The sequence below is a fragment of the Cnephaeus nilssonii genome, assembly GCF_951640355.1.
Source record: "Cnephaeus nilssonii genome assembly, chromosome: 6".
Classification (NCBI taxonomy): Eukaryota; Metazoa; Chordata; class Mammalia; order Chiroptera; family Vespertilionidae; genus Cnephaeus; species Cnephaeus nilssonii.
Window position 1 is genome coordinate 7583803 of NC_137077.1, and position 21280 is coordinate 7605082.

Genomic DNA, 21280 nt, shown 5'->3' on the forward strand with positions numbered 1-21280 from the left:
CCTAACCACTCTGCATGCTGGCCTGCTCACCCCCAACTGCTCCCCGCCACTGGCCTGCTCGCCCCCATCTTCCCTCCCCACTGGCCTGCTCGCCCCCAACTGCCCTCCTGCTGGCCTGCTCTCTCCAAACTATCCTGATCACCTCCAACTGACCCCCACTGACATCCTGCTTGCCCCAAACTGGCCCCCCTGCTTGTCTGCTTACCCCCAACGGCCCCGCCCCCCACGAGCCTGATCACTCACAACTGCCATCCCATCCTGGCCTGACACCCAAGACTGCCCTCCCCTCTTGGCCTCTAACTGCCTCTATCTCAGCCCCGCCACCATGGCTTTGTCCAGAAGAACATCCAGAAGGTCTCCTGGAAGGTCTCCCAGTCTAATTAGCATATTACCCTTTTATTAGTATAGCTAGAGGCCTGGTGCATGGGTGGGGGCCGGCTGGTTTGCCCTGAAGGGTGTCCTGGATCAGGGTGGCATGGGGCAGCCTGGGTGAGGGGCTGAGGGCCGTTTTCAGGCTGGTCAAGCCCCCCAGTGGGGAGCCTCACCCCATAGGGGTGTGGCCAGCCTGGGTGAGGGGCTGAGGGCTGTTTTCAAGCTGGCCACACCCCCTTCAGGGTGGGGGTCCCCGTTGGGGTGCCTGGCCAGCCTGGGTGAGGGGCTGATGCCTGTTTGCAGGCTGGCCACACCCCCCAGTGATCCAGGCTTCCAGCCCCTCCTTTTTTTCTTTTTTTCAGCACCTCCTTGAGCAGAGGCCAGGGCCAGCTGGAAGCAGATATCTGGGATTTATTTATCTTCTATAATTGAAACTTTGTAGCCTTGAGTGGAGGCCAGGACCGGCTGGAAGTTTGGGTTGCCCCTGGCAACCCAGGCTCCCAGCCCCTCCTTGAGTAGAGGCCAGGGCCAGCTAGAAACAGGTATCTGGGATTTATTTATCTTCTATAATTGAAACTTTGTAGCCTTGAGTGGAAGCCAGGCCTGGCCAGGGCAGGCAGGAAGCTAGGCTTCCTCCATCGCTGGGGGCAACCCAAGCCTCCTGCTCACTCCAGCTCCATGGCCGTGGCCATCTTTGTTGGGTTAATTTGCATACTCGCTCCTGATTGGCTGGTGGACGTGGCTGGTGGGTATAGCGGAGGTATGGTCAATTTGCATGTTTCTCTTTTATTAGTGTAGAAAGATGTTGATGGGTATTCTTTAAGAAGAGAAAGAAGAAAAAGAAAAGATCAAAAATATGAACAACAAAATGGCAACAAATACATACCTACCAACAATTGAATCTAAAAATCAAAATAAATGAATAAGAAATCTAATGAACAGAATAAACTGGTGAATAAAATAGAATCAGAGGCATGGAAATGGAACAGACTGATGATTCTCAGAGGGAAGAAGGGTGGGGAAGGCAGGAAGAGATTAAACAAATATCTTATATGTATACTAGAGGCCTGGTGCACAACATTTGTGCACTGGGGTGGGGGGGTCACTCAGCCTGGCCTGCACCCTCTCGCAGTCCAGGACCCCTCAGAGGTCCTTAGCGCTTCCTCGGAGGCAGGAGAGGCTCCCACCACCGCTGCTGCACTCACCAGCTGTGAGCCCAGCTTCTGGCTGAGCGGCACTCCCCCAGTGGGAGCACACTGATTACCGGGGGGGGGGGGGGGGGGGGCAGCTCCTGCATTGAGCGTCTGCCCCCTGGTAGTCAGTGCACAACATAGCAACTGGTCGTTCTGCCGTTCGGTTGATTTGCATATTAGCCTTTTATTATATAGGACATGCATTACCTATGGACACAGACAATGGGGTGCCGAAGGCCTGGGGAAGGGCGGGAACCGGGTGGAGGGGGCAAAAGGGGAAAAAAGAGGAACATCTGTAATAATCTCAACAATAATGATTTTTTAATGCAATATATTAAGAAGAAAAAAACTAGTCAAAGAACAAAGGGGCCTCCCAAGCACAGAAAACAGCACATTGGGAGGGAAAAAATGGCAAAATCCAGGCACCAGAAGGAATGTGGGTAAGTCAACTCAAGGAAGATGCCCAAGCCAACAGCTCAGAGGTAGCTCGCCTGCCTGGCAGAGAGAGGATCTGAGAGGATAAGTGTCAGATGGGGCCAGAGAGGGTAGAGGAGAGAGAATTTGTTCGTGGGAGGCGGGGGGCGGGGGAGGGGCATGCAGGAGGTTAAGAAAGGCCCCAAAGAGGAGGGTAGAAACCAAGCAAGAAAAGAGAGGTCCTAAAGGGGAGGAGTGGTTCTGGAGGTGGCCGTTTTTTAGAATTCTGACAAACTGGAAGACATGAGAAAACGGGGACCAAGTTGGAATTGGAGTGACACCAAGAAATAAAGGCCCTAGCCAGTTTGGCTCAGTGGGATAGAGCGTTGGCCTGCGGACTGAAAGGTCCCAGGTTCGATTCTGGCCAAGGGCACATGCCCGGGTTGCAGGCTCAGTCCCCAGGAGGGGGCATGCAGGAGGCAGCCAATCAATGATTCTCTCTCATCACTGATGTTTCTATCTCTCTCTCCCTCTTCCTCCCTCTCTGAAATCAATAAATAAATATATTAATAAAAAAAAAGAAATAAAGGAACTAGGAAAGTTTACGAAAAAGAAATCCATAGAGGGCAAAGGAGCATCATTAGAGGAGTGATCCCCCAGCACTAGGCACATCCAAGCAGAAGTGACAGCAACCAGCCAGACAGGTGACAAGGAAATACCTGTCTGGAGTGCAAGTTTGACCAGATGAATAAGAGGATCCCATATAGCCCCAGCACTCACCCTTCCCTCCCCAGAAAGCCTGTTCCCTCCACTGAAATGTTCTTCCCCCAGATCTCCCCTGGCCTGCTCCCTCTCGTCCTGCAGTCTCTGCTCAAATGTCACCTCCTCACAGGTGCCTTCCTGAAGCACCACCTTAAAAGTACTGCGCCCCAAATCATTCTCTAACACACATCCCTGTTACAGCACAACCCCCACTGGGGATGTGCCCGCAACCAAAGTACATGCCCTTGACTGGAATCGAACTTGGGACCCTTGAGTCTGAAGGCCAACACTCTATCCACTGAGCAAAACTGGTTAGGGGCAGTGGTCGGCAAACTCATTAGTCAACAGAGCCAAATATCAACAGTACAACGATTGAAATTTCTTTTGAGAGCCACATTTTTTAAACTTAAACTTCTTCTAACGCCACTTCTTCAAAATAGACTCGCCCAGGCCGTGGTATTTTGTGGAAGAGCCACACTCAAGGGGCCAAAGAGCCGCATGTGGCTCACGAGCCGCGGTTTGCCGACCACTGGGTTAGGGCTACCGTCCCTCTTTTAGAAGGTACCCTCCACGCCCAACTGGCGTGGCTCTGTGGTTGAGCATTGACCTATGAACCAGGAGGTCACGGTACAATTCCTGGTCAAAGGTCACTCATGCATCCAACAAACATTTCCCAAGCACCTACTACGTGGTAAGCACCATTCTGGGTGCTGGGGACACAGCAGTGAGCAAGACACGTAAGACCCCACCTCTCATGAGGCTTCCTTTCTAATGAGGAGACAATAAGTAAACAAATAAGCAAACAAGGTAAGTGTAAGAGAGATCCATGTTAGGCATCCAGTAAAACACCAAAGGGATGTGCAGAAGCAGCAGAGGCCAGGCATCTCCTGAGTTTGAAACCCCAGCTTCACTATGCACTGCTCAACCTAGAACACCTCCCTGGGCCTCCATATCTTCATCTGTAAAATGGAGAGAATAACAGGCCCTACCTCATAGGGCTGTGGTGAGAATTAAATGAGTTAATGTAAGTTCCTGCAACAGTACCGGGCTCATGGTGAGTGACAGAGTGAATGAGGACAGGGCAAGGCTACTCAGAGGGGTGGTCAGGAAATGCTTGTGTGCTGAGGAACCAGGGAAGATCTAAGGGAGATGCATTCCAGGCAGCAGAGAACAGCAGGTGAAAAGGTCTCAAGACAGGAAATGAGCCTGGGTATGACCCAGAAAGAGGAAGCAGCCGGTGAAAAGCTACCACTTGGAAACTTGCAGGCCCTGGAACAGAAAGGGCTTTTATCCTCAGGATCAAGGTCAGCCATTCAAAGATTCTATGCAGTGGAGGGAGGGAGGGAGGATGGGCATGCTCTGATTTCATATAAAGGAGGATCAGTCCAGCTTTATATCATGTGGAGAAAGGACAGTGAGACAGGCGGAAAGAGACAACCCGGGGGTCAGCTGGGAGGAGGAATGGAGGCAAGATCCCATCTAAGCCCAGGGACCCATTATTGAGAATGAGACAGGAGCCCTGACTGGTTTGGCTCAGTGGATAGAGAGTTGGCCTGCAGACTGAAAGGTCCCAGGTTCGACTCCGGTCAAGGGCATGTACCTTGGTTGTGGGCACATCCCCGGTGGGAGGTGTGCAGGAAGCAGCTGATCAGTGTTTCTCTCTCATCGATGTTTCTAACTCTCTATTCCTCACCCTTCCTCTCTGTAAAAAATTAATAAAATATACTTTTTTTAAAAAAGAGAATGAGACAGGAGACTTCAAATCCTCCTCCATCTGGGGTGTGCAAGGACGTCCGGGCAAAAATATGGAAAAGATGATTAAACTCTGACATGAGAGAGAGACTGCAGCAGATGGCCTGTGGGCCCTAGGGGATAGACATGATCTAAACAATTTAGAAAAACTACATCTTCCCTTATAATTTACAAAATACTACAATTTACTATTGATATCCATTACACTAACATTAATTGAGTGCTTACTTAGTGCCCAGAGTAAGGTGCTAAATTAATTTTCTCATTTAATTCTCACAAAATCTCTAAACATTCATTCAAAAAAACTTGTATTACCAGGCACTGTTCTAGACAGAGTTGCTGCCAGCACAGAGCTTGCCCTCTAGAGGCAGACAGAGCCTAAACAAAGAGACAAAAATATTTCAGTGTGATGAGTGCTCTGACGAAAACAGAGTAAGGGGGTGAAGAGGGATGGAAGGAGGAGCAGCTGTTTCAGGAATGGTGGTCAGAGAAGATCTCACTGAGGAAATAACTCAAACTTTGACCACCATGTGAGAGGTAACCGTAGAGGAGCAAGCGTGGACACTAAGGGTCCAAACACAAGGCTGGGGATGGTGGGGAAACTGGCATTCAAGATGCATTTTGAAAGAAAAACAAAGAGGATTTAGTAAAGAACTAAATGTGGTTGCAAAGGAAAAGAGGACTAGTAATGATGACTACACGGTTTTGCACAGAGCACCATTCCTTGGGTACCATTAACAAAAATTAGGAAAACTGGAAGAGGAGCAGATTGGGAGACAATTTATGGAAACAGGGGTTGCTATTAACATTTTCATTTTGCAGATAAGTAAGCAGCTTTAGAGATCCGAATAACCTGCCCAAGTTCACCCAACTGGGGAGTGGAATTACATACTTTTACTTTTACCCCCTAGTATTATCTCCAATTTACAGATAGCAGAGGAAAGTGAGGCCCAGCTAGAAAGGAGCAGTCAAGAGTAGATACCAGATCTGTCTAATAGCTGATATATTTTCCAATAAAGGAGACAGGCTGGAAGACTGACAAGGAAAACCTAGAAGACAGGGTAGAAGAGGATCTGAGGTTTGAATAAAATCGCGCCCTCAAAAGATTCCCTTTCAAAGTTTTGAAATTCCCCAATAAGATTCCAGGACAAACTCCACAGGCTGGGAGCCGCGGAAAGGTCAGCACTGTCGCCCATTGTAGCAAAGGGCTTCCTGAGTGGCCCCTTCAGAATCACAGCTGCTAACTTAAAACGCCCATTCGTGGGCTCCACATACTTGAACCTGCATTTTTTTTTTTCAAACGAGGGCTCCAGACATCCTCGACGTACAGTCCAGTTTGAGAACTGTGGTTTGAACCCTGACGGCCACCTCCTAAATTAGCAGGCCGGACAGGTCACTTGACAGCTCTAGACCTCGGTTTCCCCAAACTGGAAAAGATGGGGGCGGAGGGAGCGAGAGAGTAACAATAAAATCCTCCTCAGACGCTCGACCTCCCCCTACCGGTGAGACTCAAACCACGTGATTGGATAGAGAAGGCTGGAGCCGACTGTCCTCGGAGCGGCCGAATGTCCCGCAAGGTATTGTGGGACACAGGGGGGCCGTCAGCCGCTCCCGCCTCCAGCTTTGACGGCACGGCTGCCACGTTTCAATAAACCTAAACGCCTTCTCGGGGCGTCGCCGGATGCCCCGTGGCGTAACTGTAAACACCCTTCTTGTGTCTGAGAGCCTACCAGGCTAAGGAAGCCACCTCCCAAAGAGCAGTAACAAATTTCCGGTGTGCCCTTCGCTTTACGACTCGCGTTCCGCCGCCGAACCCAAAGGAAGCGGGAGCGCGGTTTACGGCAGCGCCGGCCAGGTTTACGGCGCCGGTCACTGCGCGCGCACCCTCCCTCTTTTCCAGTCTTCTCGGAGTGCCGCAGGTAGCGAGCTGTCTGGCCTGGTCTATCTTTCGCCATCCGGGCCGGCCGAGGCCCGTGCAGGTGAGTGGCGTGTTCCGTAGGATTCCGGGGACCTCCGGAGCCGGCTTGGGCTGGGCCCGGCCTTCAGAGGCTCCCGGAAGAGACCCCCGGACGTCCCTACCTGCTGCCGTTGTCCCTCCGCTGGAAGTGGCAGGACTCCGCCTTCCGGGCCCCAGGTCCAGCATGCGGGGTGCGTGAGGTCCCTGGCTCTAGACTCCGCTTCGTGGCCAAGGGCTGAGCGAATTTAATAATGTCACTTGGCCCAGCTGGGTTTCAGGGTCTTTTAAGTGGCCAAAGCTTGAGTTTCTGGGAATGCCAAGCTACTCGGTGTTCGGCCCTGCTCTGAGGAGTTCCCAGTCTAAAGGTTTCCTTCCCTTTAATGTGAAGTAGAAGGCTAGGATGGAGTATGTTTGATCTCAGATCCGAACCACCAGGGCTTGATGGGGTACGACCTGCAGTGGCCGCAATCATTACACAATACCGGGGTCTGCCTGCCAGAAGGCCCCTCTGACTGCCCTGTTGGTGCCCCGCCCAGCTGTCAGGCCATTTTAACTGAAGGGCTCGGTTTCTCCTACCTGTTCCGTTCTGCTCACTTATTTCACATGTGTGGGAACCCGGACTTCCACCCCCAGGAAGAATGCCTGTCAAGCCCTGGGCCTATTTCCTCCTTGAGCTGACAGATCAAGCCGACTTTTAAAAGTGTGTTTTGGAGACATCGTTGTTGTGCTATTAAGTACAGTCTGAAACCCCAGGTCTTTTCAGACTGCTCTCCAGCTAGATTATGATGGGAAGAATGCTGGACTTACCGCAGACAGCTCTGGGAATCAAGTCTATTTTGAAATGATGTGTAGATCAACCCCTTGATTTGGCTGAGCTACAAATTTTTATCTCTAAAGTGGGGTGTGGGAGAGTTAGTGGTGTTAAGGTATCTAGCACAGTGCCTGACACTGAGTAGCAGCCCCAATACTTGAGTTCTGCGACTGTCACCCCTTCCCTCGGGCCCCTTTTTGTAGTATAACTTAAGTTCAGAGTTGGCGGGTGGAGCTCGCAGGTTCATTCTCTCGCTGTCACCCAACTCCAGTTGCTGTCACCTCTGTAGGAAGCCTTAGTCTCCTTACTAACTTCAGTATCCTGTGCTCTTTGATTGCTTTCTGGCCTCCAGAAATATTTGTGTAATGAGTTTTCCTCTGGGAACTCATCATCTGAGCATATTCAGAGGGTTTTTGATAGAAATTGCCTAAAACATCTGTTGGGAGGCCCTGACTTTTACCCTCCTGAGAGGAGCTATAGCATTAGACTAAGCCAGACTGCCAGGGTCCATATTTTTCATCAACCAGCATTATGACTTTGGGCAATTTCTTTTCTGAAAAGTAGGGATAATACTGGCCCCTACCTCAGACTGTTGGGGGGATTTAATGAATGTGCATGGTAATCACTGAGAACAATGCCTGGTACTCAGATATCTATGAACGTTTGATGTATGGCCACTTTGATGGCCTTTTGCTTAGGTCTGTGTCCACTTGCTCTGCCTAAGGATTTGCGTTGACGACAGACTATTGGAAGAACAAGAAAAGAAAGTTGAATTTCAGGATATACTTACAGACTCTTGTTTTTCTCTGAGTAGATGTATTTTTACAAGTCTGAATAGTAATTGGGTAGCATTTACAATAAAAGAAGTTTTGTGTGTGTTAACTAATAAAACAACGAACTTACTTATTTTACACATGAAGAAATAGGTTTAGAGAAGCTAAATATTTTATGTCTTGGTGAAGGTGTTTCTAAGAACCTGAACATGGTAATTACACTTGAAAAAAAAGTTACTGCATTTTATCAAATCTTTGAGACACCACCAAATTTAAGAAGCACTATTACGGTATTTTATGTAGCACCATTATTCTCTATAAAGGTAAGAAAGAAAAACTGCCAATTAAGATTTGACACCCCACCAAGCATGAGATGCAAACTCATTTGAAAGATGTTACGGTGGGAAAAAGTCAATGAAGTAGAGTAAATTAATTTTGTTAGTAGTCTTCTCAATTATAAGTATTCACAATATTTTTGCAAGAAAACAAAGGAGTAGCTAAGATGTGAGGGTTCCATTTCATATGTTGCTTTTTAATTTAATCTATGTCTTAGCTTACCTCAAAAAGGCTTTTTTTTACCTTTAGGCTTTTCTTCATGAAGCTACTTACATTATTTGTATATTTAAGGTTTTAGAAGATGGCAAAGTTCATGACACCCGTGATCCAGGACAACCCCTCAGGCTGGGGTCCCTGTGCAGTCCCCGAGCAGTTTCGGGATATGCCCTACCAGCCATTCAGCAAAGGAGATCGGCTAGGAAAGGTACTTGTCTGTCAGCAGGAGTCTGAATCTTTAAATCTGTGGCTGCTACCCTCTACGAGTTCATTTCAATTTTATTCTCTCAAAAGCATTACTCCTGTGTTCCTTATAGGGACACCAGCTGGGAAAGGTTATGACCTCTGGATACTTCCAGTAGTCATAGGAGAGCTGGGCACTTACAAAGGCAATGTGAGCCAGTCCTGCTACTTTCCCACAGTGTCTCGCTTTGGGGGGTTTCTGGGTCAACAGAAAATTGCCTGCTTGACCTGTGTGCTCTGTCTTCCCTTGTTGCTCTTACTAGGTTGCAGACTGGACGGGTACCACATACCAAGATAAGAGGTACACGAGTAAGTGTTCTCTGACTGACTGCCCAATCACGTCCTTGGGAAAATTGTTACTTTTTCTGGTAACCTCCACCTGAAAGTGTTCTAGAATGGTGATGAGATGCTGATAATAATTCATAATTTTAAGAGCTTATTCTAGACTGTGGCCACTACCACATTTTTTGGAAGTAGCCCCAAAAGTTAGACTGTTCATTAAAGAAGTTGGACCTGTTATAGTGGGATTCCCACCCCCCATTTTTGAGGAGCAGCCATGAACCCTTTTATAGTCCCATTTTGCATTTCATTGCTTGGGGTTTACTGAACCTGGTGAAGCCACGCAGTGGATTCGTTTAAAATTCCTGGGTTTAAGATACTGATACAGTAAATTGGGTTTTTTATCAGAAATAGTTGGAAGTGGCTCTCTGGAATAGTAAGTTAAGATGATCTGAGTCTGAGGGCAGCCATTAGACATGTCTGCCTTGGGCACCAGATGATGAGAGTGATGGTACTTAAATCCCATATTTGCCTCTCCTGCAAGAATAAATTTTAACTCATATTCTTACAGACTAAGGCAGAGAGTGAAATGGGTTTATCTTGAGTTCCTCAGATTCTGTCTTAACTTTAAAAGTCTTTACATCAGAACTTTTCAAACTTGAATGTGCATGAATCACCTGGGGATCCTTTTTAAATGCTGGTTCTGAGTCAGTGAGTCTGGGTGAGGCTGTGAGTCTGCATGTCTACGATGCTCCCAGCCAATGTTCAGGGTCCCAAGACCACACTTAAATTGCAGGGCTTTAAGCTGGTGTGTATTTGTAAAGTCTGTGGGTGGTGGCCGTTACACACTATCACCTTTGCCTCCAGATAAGTACTCCTCTCAGTTTGGTGGTGGAAGTCAGTATGCTTATTTCCACGAGGAGGATGAGACTAGTTTCCAGCTGGTGGACACAGCGCGCACACAGAAGACCGCCTACCAGCGGAATCGGATGCGATTTGCACAGGTAGGCCAAGAAGCAGCAGTCGGACCACCTTAGGGCCGTCACCTGCTGCTAAAAGTGCAGCCCTGATGAGAGGAAAGCCTGTTAGGGTCCTCTAGTGAACCCCAGGGAGCTCCTCAGTGACAAACTATATAAAGTAAACTTGACTAGGTCCAGCGATGCATTTAAATAGCTTAGATTTCTGTTGACCAGCAGGTAGGACTTTATACCCCTGTGCTAAGAAGGACGTTTGTGCCAGATAAAAGGGTGCATCTGTGCCTATTGCCTGACTTAATTGCTAGACTGCAGACTTTATTAAGCAGATGGTCCAGTTGGATCACATCTTATTACACAAAGAGGCAAACTCAGCAACTCTAATAAGAGCCAGTAAACTTACTTCAGTAAAATATGTGTGTGGATGTACATCTAAGCCAACTTCAAGTATTTACTCAGCTAAACCCCCAGACTGTTGATTATTAAATTAAAAGCAAAGTAAAATGTGCAACTTGGCCCTGGCATGTGTGGCTCGGTTGGTTGGAGCATCGTCCCGTACACTGAAAGGTGGTGGGTTTGAGTCCCAGTCAGGGCACATACCTAGGTTACGGGTTTGGTCCCCAAGGCAACCAATTGATGTTCTCTTTCATCAGTATTTCTCCCTTTTCTCTCTAAAATCAATAAAGCATTTAAAAAGTAATGATAATAAAATGTACTACTTGGATTTGGCATTCTGAACTTAGGCTAATGACCTCCCATTAAGCACTTCCTACTGTAGCTCAATCGCAAAGATTTTAACATGGATGTTTTTTCTAATTCTCAGCGGAATCTCCGCAGAGACAAAGATCGACGGAACATGTTGCAGTTCAATCTGCAGACCCTGCCTAAGAGCGCCAAGCAGAAAGAGAGGTGAGGTTCCCATCCTGCCAGAACAAGGCATTCTTCCAGGACTAAACACTCTGAACTCATTAGGCCAAAATAGGAAAACGGTTGTCTTCCCCACTATTGCAAACAAAAACACCTTCCTAAAGCAGATTAAGCCACTGTTTCAACCTGACATCCTTCCCTAAGGGCCAGTTTCAGTTCAAGGCAGATAGCACGAGCAAGAAACTATTTACAATGGACATGCGTGCTGAAGGAAACCAAGGCAAATAAGAGACTCTGGAGCTTACCTAGGCTCAGCTCTGCCGAAGCACAACTCTAGGGGGCCCCATTCGCACTGGGTCCTATGAGCCCTCCTGGAGCTGCGCAGTGCAATGGCCTGGCCCAGGTGGGGGCTGCCAGTGGACAGTCTCTAGATGGAGTAAAATACAACTGGTCAGTATTTGAGGACAATATGCCCTACCAGCCATTCAGCAAAGGAGATTGTCTCTTTTGTTCCTCTTTATTAAGTCCTCACTTTTCTTAAAAATCTTCACTGAAGGCACAATTTTTCTGTCTTTCCAGAGAACGCATACGACTGCAGAAAAAATTTCAGAAACAATTTGGAGTGAGGCAGAAATGGGACCAAAAATCACAGGTAGCGTATTTGTGCCAGAATTCTATCTAGGCATTTGATTTTGTTTGTTTGGTTTTGTGACAGCTTTGAGATATAATTCATATACTATAAATTCGCCCATGCAAAGTGTACAATTCTGTGGGTTTTAGTATATTTATAGAATTGTACGATCATTACTGTAGTCAATTTCAGAACACTTGCATCTACAAAGAAGCCCTGTACCCTTTAGCAGTCAACTGCTATTCCCCCCAACCCTAGACTACACTACTCTAGTCTCTGTCTCTGGGTGTGCCTATTCTGTCCATGTACTCATATAAATGGATTCATGCAATGTGTGATCTTTAAGGTCTATCTGTTCACCAGTTGGTGGACATTTAGGTTGTTTAAACTTTTTGCTATTATGAAGAATGCTGCTGTGAACATTCCTTTACGAATGTTTGTGTGGTCATTGTGAGAATAGAAGACACATGTAAGCAAGAGTGTAGTTACAGTTGTAGAAGTTACATTTTGCTAAATAAGATGCTTGCTGTGTCAAGAATAGATAGCTAATACCTCGAGAGAAATCTAAAGGGGCTGCTACAGCTCCTTTGTGAAATATAAAGAGCTGCTGTTCCCTGGTGACATCTTAATGAGGGGAGGAATTTCCCTTTGTTTTTGAACTCTTGATCCCTCGGTCCTCTTCTAGATTGTAAGCTCCTGAGAGTCAGCAGGCGGGTGCTGTGTTTTAAAGAACAGCCAGCACGTAGTTAATGTTCTAGACATATTTATTGAATGAAAGCCCTTTGTACTATTAACCTGCCTTTAGCTTGTGTTTTACACTGGCTGGAATTCTTTTCCCTCCAATGGTTTTCATGACAGAAACCCCGAGACTCTTCGGTTGAAGTTCGTAGTGACTGGGAGGTGAAAGAGGAAATGGACTTTCCTCAGTTAATGAAGATGCGCTACTTGGAAGTCTCAGAGCCACAGGACATGTGAGTGGCTCTTTTACTACCTTCCATCATGCTCTTGTGGGTGGACCAGCTGGTGGTGAATATTTTCCGAAGCCCTAGTATTTCCAAAAAGGATTTAAACCACTTACTCAAAAACAATCCTGGGGGGTGGCAAGAAATTTGTTTACTGATAATAAACTTGATCGCATTGAAGTTTTGGCATTGCAAGCAAAAGAAAGAAATAAGTTATATAGCTCTTTTTGGCAGAAGGAGAATAGGAGCAAAGCAAAAGCAGAAAGAAATTTGCTGATATTAAATTCCAGGTTTCTCTCAGCTTCCTGGAATCCTGAGCAAAAAAGAAATAAAATTAAGTTATATGGCTCTTTTGGCAGAAGGAGAAAGCAGTTGTTCAGGACAAGCAAAGCTTTCCTGACACTTTGGAGAGCTCCTTGCCTCACAGGACACATAGTGGGAATAGCTTGAAGCACCAGACCCAACGTCAGCACGCCTGGATGCCTGTCAGTCCTCATCTCCCGCCTTTAAAATGGGAGGTTGAGCTGAACCGGTTGTGTTCACACTATTATCTGGAGCCACATTGGGAGCTAAGGGAACAGGCACCTGAGTGAGCACTGAGAGTTCATCTCCTGTTCTAGTTGGATAGTGTTTTCACCTCTTACATATTAGACTTCTGGATAAGACTCCAGATTCCAAGGCATAAAAGAAAAAGCAGGTGATCTACCCCCTTACTTTGCTTGTCTTGCCCACTCCCTACAGCGAGTGTTGTGGGGCCCTGGAATACTATGACAAAGCCTTTGACCGCATCACCACGAGGAGCGAGAAGCCCCTGAGGAGCATCAAGCGCATCTTCCATACCGTCACCACCACAGACGACCCTGTCATCCGAAAGGTGTGCACCCCTCTACTGCTCACCCACCTGTTAGGGATGCCCCCAGCTTGTACAGCCAAGGCCCAGAAAGAACAGAGGACCCAGGACTGGGGCTTGGAAAAAGCCCTCTGGATAAGTCTTCTGAATCGGACTTAGGAAGTGGTGAGAATAAAGACACTCTGCTGGCTGGACCATGAATGCTGGAGTTAAGTAAAGCTGGATTCAGATCCCAGCACGTGTGTCCTAGCTCCACCTCTCTGGGACCTTCATTTTCTTCCCTGTAAAATGGGGTAAATGCATTTACTGGGGTGAGAGTGGCAGAAAGCGCCAAGCAGTGCTTTCCTGGAACATGGCAAGTGTTCATTGAACTACAGACCCGCCTGACCCGGGATGGTGACTGCCAACAGAAGCCCGCTGGCTGATGGCTGCGGCCTTGCTCAGACAGCTAGAGGTGCACGTGTTAATGTGGGGGTGTGGCTGTGAAGGCTTCTTACTGAGGAGTCCTCTCCCCTCGGTGTGAATGGCAGTTAGACCTGAGGGTGTCCTCACTTCTCTCTTCTGTCCTTTCTGCAGCTGGCAAAAACCCAGGGGAATGTGTTTGCCACCGACGCCATTCTGGCCACACTGATGAGCTGCACCCGCTCTGTGTACTCCTGGGACATAGTCGTCCAGAGAGTCGGATCCAAGCTCTTCTTTGACAAGAGGGATAACTCTGACTTCGGTGAGAGGCCTGTCTGGGACAACACAAGGGCGGTGAATGTTTTCATTGGCTCAGAGCAGTTTCTTGGTACTGGAGAAGGAGTGACAGATGGTCTATCTCCCTGCAGGCATTGACAGCTTGTCAGACCCCTCCAGCCTCCTCAGAGGCTTGGAGAAGGAACTCACTGCAGTCCCTCCTTGGGGCGTCAGCATTCTGAGTCCTCGCAGCGCCCCAAAATCGTGCTTCCAAATGTTACTCATTTGAATAATACTTTTGTGACTTCTGTCATCTCTCCATACCATCTTTAGTATTGATGTGTATGTTTTTAATTGGTGAGCTATTTATATTTCAGTGTATTTATAAAGAAAAATATATGTGCGTGTATGTTTTATACCAAATAATATAAAACATATACATACCTGCCGTGACTGAAAATCAAGTCACTCTAACAATAACAGCAGTGAAACAAAACAGTGTAATTATATTGTGCGCCTCAGGCCTTGTCTGTTGAAAGCTGATAAAATCAAACATTCTCTTAAAGAATCCAAAAGGATTGGAAAGGGATAGATGTTTACACTGTGATTGAATTTAATATTAGAGCCCTCCCCCTTTTACTTTCTACTGTTCCACCTTGGGAGACCCATAGTATTAGGTGGCAGTTATTTGAAGGGAGGGCATTTCACCTCACCTCCCCAGGGTGCTGTGCACGTCATCAGTGAGTCTTTGTTTGGTGGGTGGGTGACCATGCTGCCACTTTTGCAGACCTCCTGACAGTGAGTGAGACAGCCAACGAGCCCCCTCAAGATGAAGGTAATTCCTTCAACTCGCCCCGCAACCTGGCCATGGAAGCAACCTACATCAACCACAACTTCTCCCAGCAGTGCCTGAGGATGGTGAGGAAGGGCAGCATCTGGGCATGCGCTGCCTTTTGTCAACTACAACTACTTTCCGGAGCATCTGCTTTGTCCTAGGCTCTGGGCCTGTGCGATTGAGCAGGACAGAGAGGGTCCCTACCTGTCGCCAAGGAGTGTCAATCTTGAGCTTTGAGGTCACACTGCCTGGCTTTGAACCCTGGATCCAACACTTCATAGCTTTGTGGTGTTAGACATGTTTCTTCTCTGTTAAACAGAACACTAATACTTGTCTCACACAGGCACATTGTAAAGGTTCCATCAATTATTTGACAACTGCATTGTGGTGTACAATTACGCTGTTCAGGAGGCAAGTTCCTGCCCCTGGGAAGCTTCATTATAATGGAGGAGGAAAAACAATAAGCCCTAAATACATATAGATGTGTGCCATTGAGAAAAATGAAATGGGAGAGGCACCATTGCTAATTAAATGAGATGCGTGGAGCACACAGTTGACACATGTAGTTGTTGGTAAACACTAGCTGTTAACATCTTGTAATTCATGGGATGCTTGCCCTAGGAAGGGGTAAGTAGGCAGACAACATGCAATGAGCTCAGCCCCTTCAAGGGCTCCAGGAACCCAGCCTGAGCTGTAACTAAGCAGAGTTTTAGAGTCTGGCCGATTGGCTTGGCGACAAGTTGGCACTGTCTCGTGACACCTTTGTCATCTTTGCAGGGGAAAGAAAGATACAACTTCCCCAACCCAAACCCGTTTGTGGAAGACGACATGGATAAGAATGAAATCGCCTCTGTTGCATACCGGTATGTCATCTCAGGTGGGGTGTGCACAGACCCGACCCTGTATGGGGTGAAATACCTGCAATTTAGGGTCTGAGGTGACCAACTAAGTTTCTTCTTCATTACAGGTACCGCAGGTGGAAGCTTGGAGACGACATTGACCTGATTGTCCGTTGTGAGCATGATGGTGTCATGACTGGAGCGAATGGGGAAGTGTCCTTCATCAACATCAAGACTCTCAACGAGTGGGACTCGCGGGTGAGGCGCACCTCTGTCACCCTCTTGGGGCTCCACGTCTGCACGGCGTGTTGTCTCAGGCTAGTTTTCCCCTTGTGTTACTTAAAGGGCTACTGAGATTTTTATCTTCTGAGTTTTCCCTCCACTTACTGCAAAGATTAGCTTTTATTTGGCTCTGCAGGACACGCTACACGTGAAACGTGCTTTCTTCGATTTTCCTCTTTCTGCTCTCTCCGCTGGCGTGCCATGATTGTTGGACTATTATCCTTTCTGAAGCTACCCAGGCTTATGTGCCTGAATTTGAACTGGGTGGCAGCGCTCCTGGGTGCTGCTGTAAAGCGTTCTCAGTGGGAAGGACAGCTCCAAGGCCAGACTGTACTGAAGCCAGTGATAGGGAGCACAGAGGGCATTGAGCTCTGCCTTCATCAGAGCCAAGGGTTAGCAATTAATGCTGCAGACTATCCCCCCAGGTGTTCCTCAGTCTCCAGCCCCTGCTGGAAGGTTGGCTGTGGCCTTAGCTCTGGGCCAGTGGCCTTTTCTTAGACTTTCCACCATGGCTCCCTGTAGCATTTGGTATTGTAGCTTTTCCCTGTGTCACTATGTGCGTGACTCTGGTCTTACACATTTCTCAGCTTCCTTCACATATTTTCTGTGCTGGTTCCACTCTTTTATCTCTCGTGGATCCTTCTCTTAGGGTCAGTCGCCTACACGACTCTTTTTGCTATAATTACTTCTTTATATAGCCTTATGTTAGTTTTCTTTTGCTCCGTAACAAATTAAAAGAAAGTTGGAGGCTTAAAACAACATCCATTAGCTCTTAGTTTGGTAGGCCAGAAGTTCAGCATCATATGGTTTGGTTCTCTGCTCAGAATATCAGAAAGCTAAAATCAAAGGTGTTAGCTGAACTGAATGCTCATCTATTGATTCTGGAAGAAAATCCACTTCCAAGCTCATTCTAGTTGGCAGAATTTAGTTCCTTGAGTTATAGGACTGAGGTCCCCTATTCTCTTGCCACCTGTCAGCTGGGGCCTCTCAGCTCCTAGTGGCCACCCATACTCCTTGCCATGTCTTCCATCTTCAAACCAGCAACAGCATCAAATCCTTCTCGTGCTTTGACTCTCTGATTTCCTCTGACTCCAAGCTCTACACCCAGATTGAAGAGACTCACATGTTTAGGTGAGGCCCACCCAGGTGATTTTTTTTTTTCTTCACCTGGGTATATGTTAATTGATTTTTTTTAGAAAGGAAGGGGGAGAGAAACATTGATTGGCTGCCTCCCGCACGCACCCTGATCTGGGATCAAACCCACAAACCCCGCATGCGCTCTGGCCGGGAATAGAACCTCCACCTTTTGGTATACAGGACAACGCTCCAATCAACTGAAGCACACCAGCCAGGGCAAATGATAATGGTCTTACCTCTGATTTCCTACGGCCTGGCCCACTTGCTAGCCAAGCCCGGTAGGGAGTTCCTTCTCTGCCTGAGGAGGTGCCAGGCTCGCCTTTGCTCCTGACACTAGGGCTTTCCTTCTGCAGCACTGTAATGGTGTTGACTGGCGTCAGAAGCTGGACTCTCAGCGAGGAGCCGTCATTGCCACCGAGCTGAAGAACAACAGCTATAAGTTGGCCCGATGGACCTGCTGTGCTTTGCTGGCTGGATCCGAGTACCTCAAGCTTGGGTGAGAGTCTTGTCCGGGAATTGTGAACTCACCCTCTGGAAGGAGGTGTCTGCAGTCAGGGAGACAAGGGCTTGCCTTTTTCTATTTCCCTTGGAAAAAGTCAAGTGTCCCCATTTAACTGATATTTGTCCCCAGATCTAACACCCCATTCACTAACACCCATCACTAACACCCCATTCTCCCCACTAGTTATGTGTCCCGGTACCATGTGAAAGACTCCTCGCGCCACGTCATCCTGGGCACCCAGCAGTTCAAGCCCAATGAGTTTGCCAGCCAGATCAACCTGAGTGTGGAGAACGCCTGGGGCATCCTGCGCTGCGTCATCGACATCTGCATGAAGCTGGAGGAGGGCAAGTACCTCATCCTCAAGGACCCCAATAAGCAGGTCATTCGAGTCTACAGCCTGCCGGACGGCACCTTCAGTTCGGACGAGGACGATGAGGATGAAGAAGAGGAGGAGGAGGAGGAAGAAGGTTTGTACAAGGCTCTTTCTGAAGTCTCGAGTGAGCGGCGGGCTGCCCAGGGACCAAGCTCTATGGCCACATTGCTCCTGGACCTTGATGTCAAACTTTTTGAGGGCTCCCTGAGACATGACTGAATTTGGAGTGGCATTCAATCTGACTCCAGGAACTTGCTTCACGAGGCTTTCGGTCACATGAAGGGGGTGGGGAGGAAGGGGGTCTTTCAGAGGCTAGGTGAGGAAGAAGCATCTAGAGAAAGACAACGGAAGTCCCTGGTGTTAGCCAGTGGGCTGAAGGAGGAAAGGCTCTGGGTTAGTTACATGGGTTTAAGCTATCTTTCTTGCTTCACCAGCTGGGGACTAAAGGAAATATGTCAGCCCTGTGAGGATCTGAAAGACTTGATTTCTGGGTGGAGGTGTTAAATCAAGCAATTCACCAGTTTTACGTGGCTCATTTCTTTAACATTCTGTATCTTTCAGAGGAAGAGACTTAAGCCAGACGGTGATGTGGAGCTGGAATGTGTAAATCCACCGAGCCTAGGAGGGCCTCTGATTCCTGGTAGAATGTTTGTCTATTACCTGCACTCTGGAATTTAACAGATGGAATAAAGTATTAGTCTCTTTAGTCTCTTACCCTCAACACATGCCTACATTACGATTTGATTGACAGCCTTTCTTCCTTCTCCAGGTAGCCCTTGGGAGAGGGAAGGTGAGATACAGAAGTTCCTTTCTGGAGTTCTCTGGGTTCTATCCTTTGTTCTTGAGCATTTTGAGTTTACCATCCTGTTAGAGGGTGGATGCCCTAGACTTCTCTGTTCTTGGAACCTGTGAAATTATCTTTTCCTGGAGACTCTTAATTGTGAGGTCCCACAGAGGTCCACATGAGAAGTCCATTTCCATAAGCTGGTCATGTGCCAAGCCTAACTACTGCCCTTAAGAGACACAAGTCACTAGTAAAAAGTGAAGCAGGGCGCAGTCTGGAGGTTGAGGTGGGGCTGTTGCTCATGGAGACTCCCTCAGAAGATTCTGACATTCCACTGGGTGGTGATCAAAATGGTTGTAAATTGTTTTCAAGCTTGGCTTGAGCTGATGACCGTCTCAAGCTGGCACTCAAAGCAGTGTTATAAATTAGAGTTACAGATGTTTAGGATATGTAAACTTATTTTAGTAAGAGCGCTGTTTTTATTAAAGGGATAGTGTTCTGTTCTTGGGATTATGAAGTAATTACATTGCCAGGTATTGTACTAAGCTTTCTGGAAATACCTGAGCCTGACACAGAACTTACAATGTCGGTGGAGTGATACCATTGTACAGATGAGGAAACAGGCTCAGCTTCTGAGTAACATTCTAAATTTTAATCAAAATTGTGCCTTAACAAAACAAGCAAAATGTATTGTACTTTGTTAGAGTTATTAGAAAGATGGAGCATCAACGTGCTTCTTGGGGAGTTTTCATTGTAGGTAGTGTGATCAAAATGACGGATGAAAGTGGTGTGACACGTGCCAAGGGTTTTCAAAATTCAACTAATACCAAGCTGCCTCTTGCAGACTCACGATGCAATCCAGGTGGATTTGCTGGGACGAGGGGGCAGGTGGAAGTTGGTTTCATGCCAACAAAACATTTTGCATCAGCTTCCAAATACTTCATTTCTTTGATCTGTCCCCTGCTCATCTGTCCTGTTTGGCGCCACCAAGTTGATTGCTAAAACCAGTCCTAACCCAAAAGCCTACAATCCGGGTTCAGCCTAGTCTCCAGGTCTCGCCGCACTTTATCTGTCCTAATTTCCCGTTACCAAATAAGACCAGCGACTATTTTAGGTACTTCCATTATTTGCCAGCTCCCATTCTCAAGTCTTCACAACCACTAAGAAGTAGACTTCCCTACTTTGTTTTTGGTTAGGCTGATGCTGATACAGGCTATGAAAGTTATAGATAAGTGGCATTTTTAGTGCTTTCCTTGGTCTCAGAAGACGAGAGATTTCAACTATTTTTTTTAAATATATTTTTATTGGTTTCAGAGAGGGGGAGAGAGAAACATCAATGATGAGAGAATCATTGATCGGCTGCCTCCTGCACGCCTGCCCACTGGGGATGGAGCCTGCAACCTAGGCATGTGCCCTGACTGGGAATCGAACTGACCTAGTTCAATTACACTCAACCACTGAGCCAGGCCGGCTGGGCTCAGCTATTTTTTATGAAAAGAAGCTCCAGCCATGCAAAGCTAGAATATAAAGTTCTTTCCACACTAGGCATGGCTGCTTTCCCACGAGGACCCTCAGTTCCATCTCACTGGACCATATTAATGCCTCTTGAAGGTTCCTGTCCTTCCCTCATAAATGTACTCTGTTCTATCCATGTAAATCTTGATAAAAGTGATGGCACATTTTAACATAATTGGTTGGGGTCTGTGGGAGGAGCTAGAATTTAAGGGAGGCGTTCTTGCATCCTATGCCATTGTGAGAACCCCACAGAAAGGGCTCTGGTGGTCATCATACCCTTCCTCTTTCCTTCTATAAGTTGCTCTTCCATTGTTGTCTGATTCAGTTGTACATGAGGCTTGCCATATTTTTCCTAAATCCGTTTGATGAAAGAATTACCTACTTGATTCTGTTTCCAAGTTGATAATCTCATGCAGGATCCACATCCCACCTCTGGGAGGCCAGCTACAACCATCCTGTTCACTTGAACGGCAGTTCAGGATCATCCTGCCATCCTCCGTGCTGTGCCTCCAATTCGGCCACACCACTGCTAATGTGGGTTTATGTTTAAGTGTCATACTGGCCACTTTATTTACATTACCAGACTCATAAAACATTCATGAATGAATAAAAAACATTTTATAAAGAGCTCATAATTGAGTGAAAAGGGGATTTTAATTACAAGCTCCACCTCTTAACTGTGTGATCTTAAGCAAATCACTCTAACCCTATGGAGGTTTTGGCCAATGGCTACAAAATGTAAACAGAATTTTTGGCTACCTCACTGGTTGGTGAAAGATCGAGTCAATCATGAATGGTTTGTGGGGGGGGGGGGGTATTGATTTCAGAGAGAGGAAGGGAGAAGATACACAAATATCCATGATGAGAGAGAATCATTGATCAGCTGCCCCCTGCACGCCCCCTACTGGGGATCAAGCCGGCAACCTGAGCATGTGCCCTTGAC

General features: G+C 47.2%; 1 protein-coding gene across 1 annotated transcript; it reads left to right on the top strand.

Moving 5' to 3' along the window:
• The first annotated feature begins 6326 nt into the window (after window positions 1–6326).
• On the top strand, window positions 6327–18749 carry EIF3D (eukaryotic translation initiation factor 3 subunit D). Its single transcript, XM_079773385.1, has 15 exons — window positions 6327–6472; window positions 8662–8794; window positions 9093–9138; window positions 9976–10112; window positions 10906–10991; window positions 11529–11601; window positions 12439–12551; window positions 13284–13416; window positions 13969–14116; window positions 14858–14988; window positions 15683–15768; window positions 15873–16002; window positions 17517–17659; window positions 17849–18132; window positions 18600–18749. The coding sequence occupies exons 2-15, from the start codon at window positions 8672–8674 to the stop codon at window positions 18611–18613; spliced, it is 1647 nt and encodes a 548-aa protein (XP_079629511.1). The 5' UTR covers window positions 6327–6472; window positions 8662–8671; the 3' UTR covers window positions 18614–18749.
• The last annotated feature ends 2531 nt before the right edge of the window (window positions 18750–21280 follow it).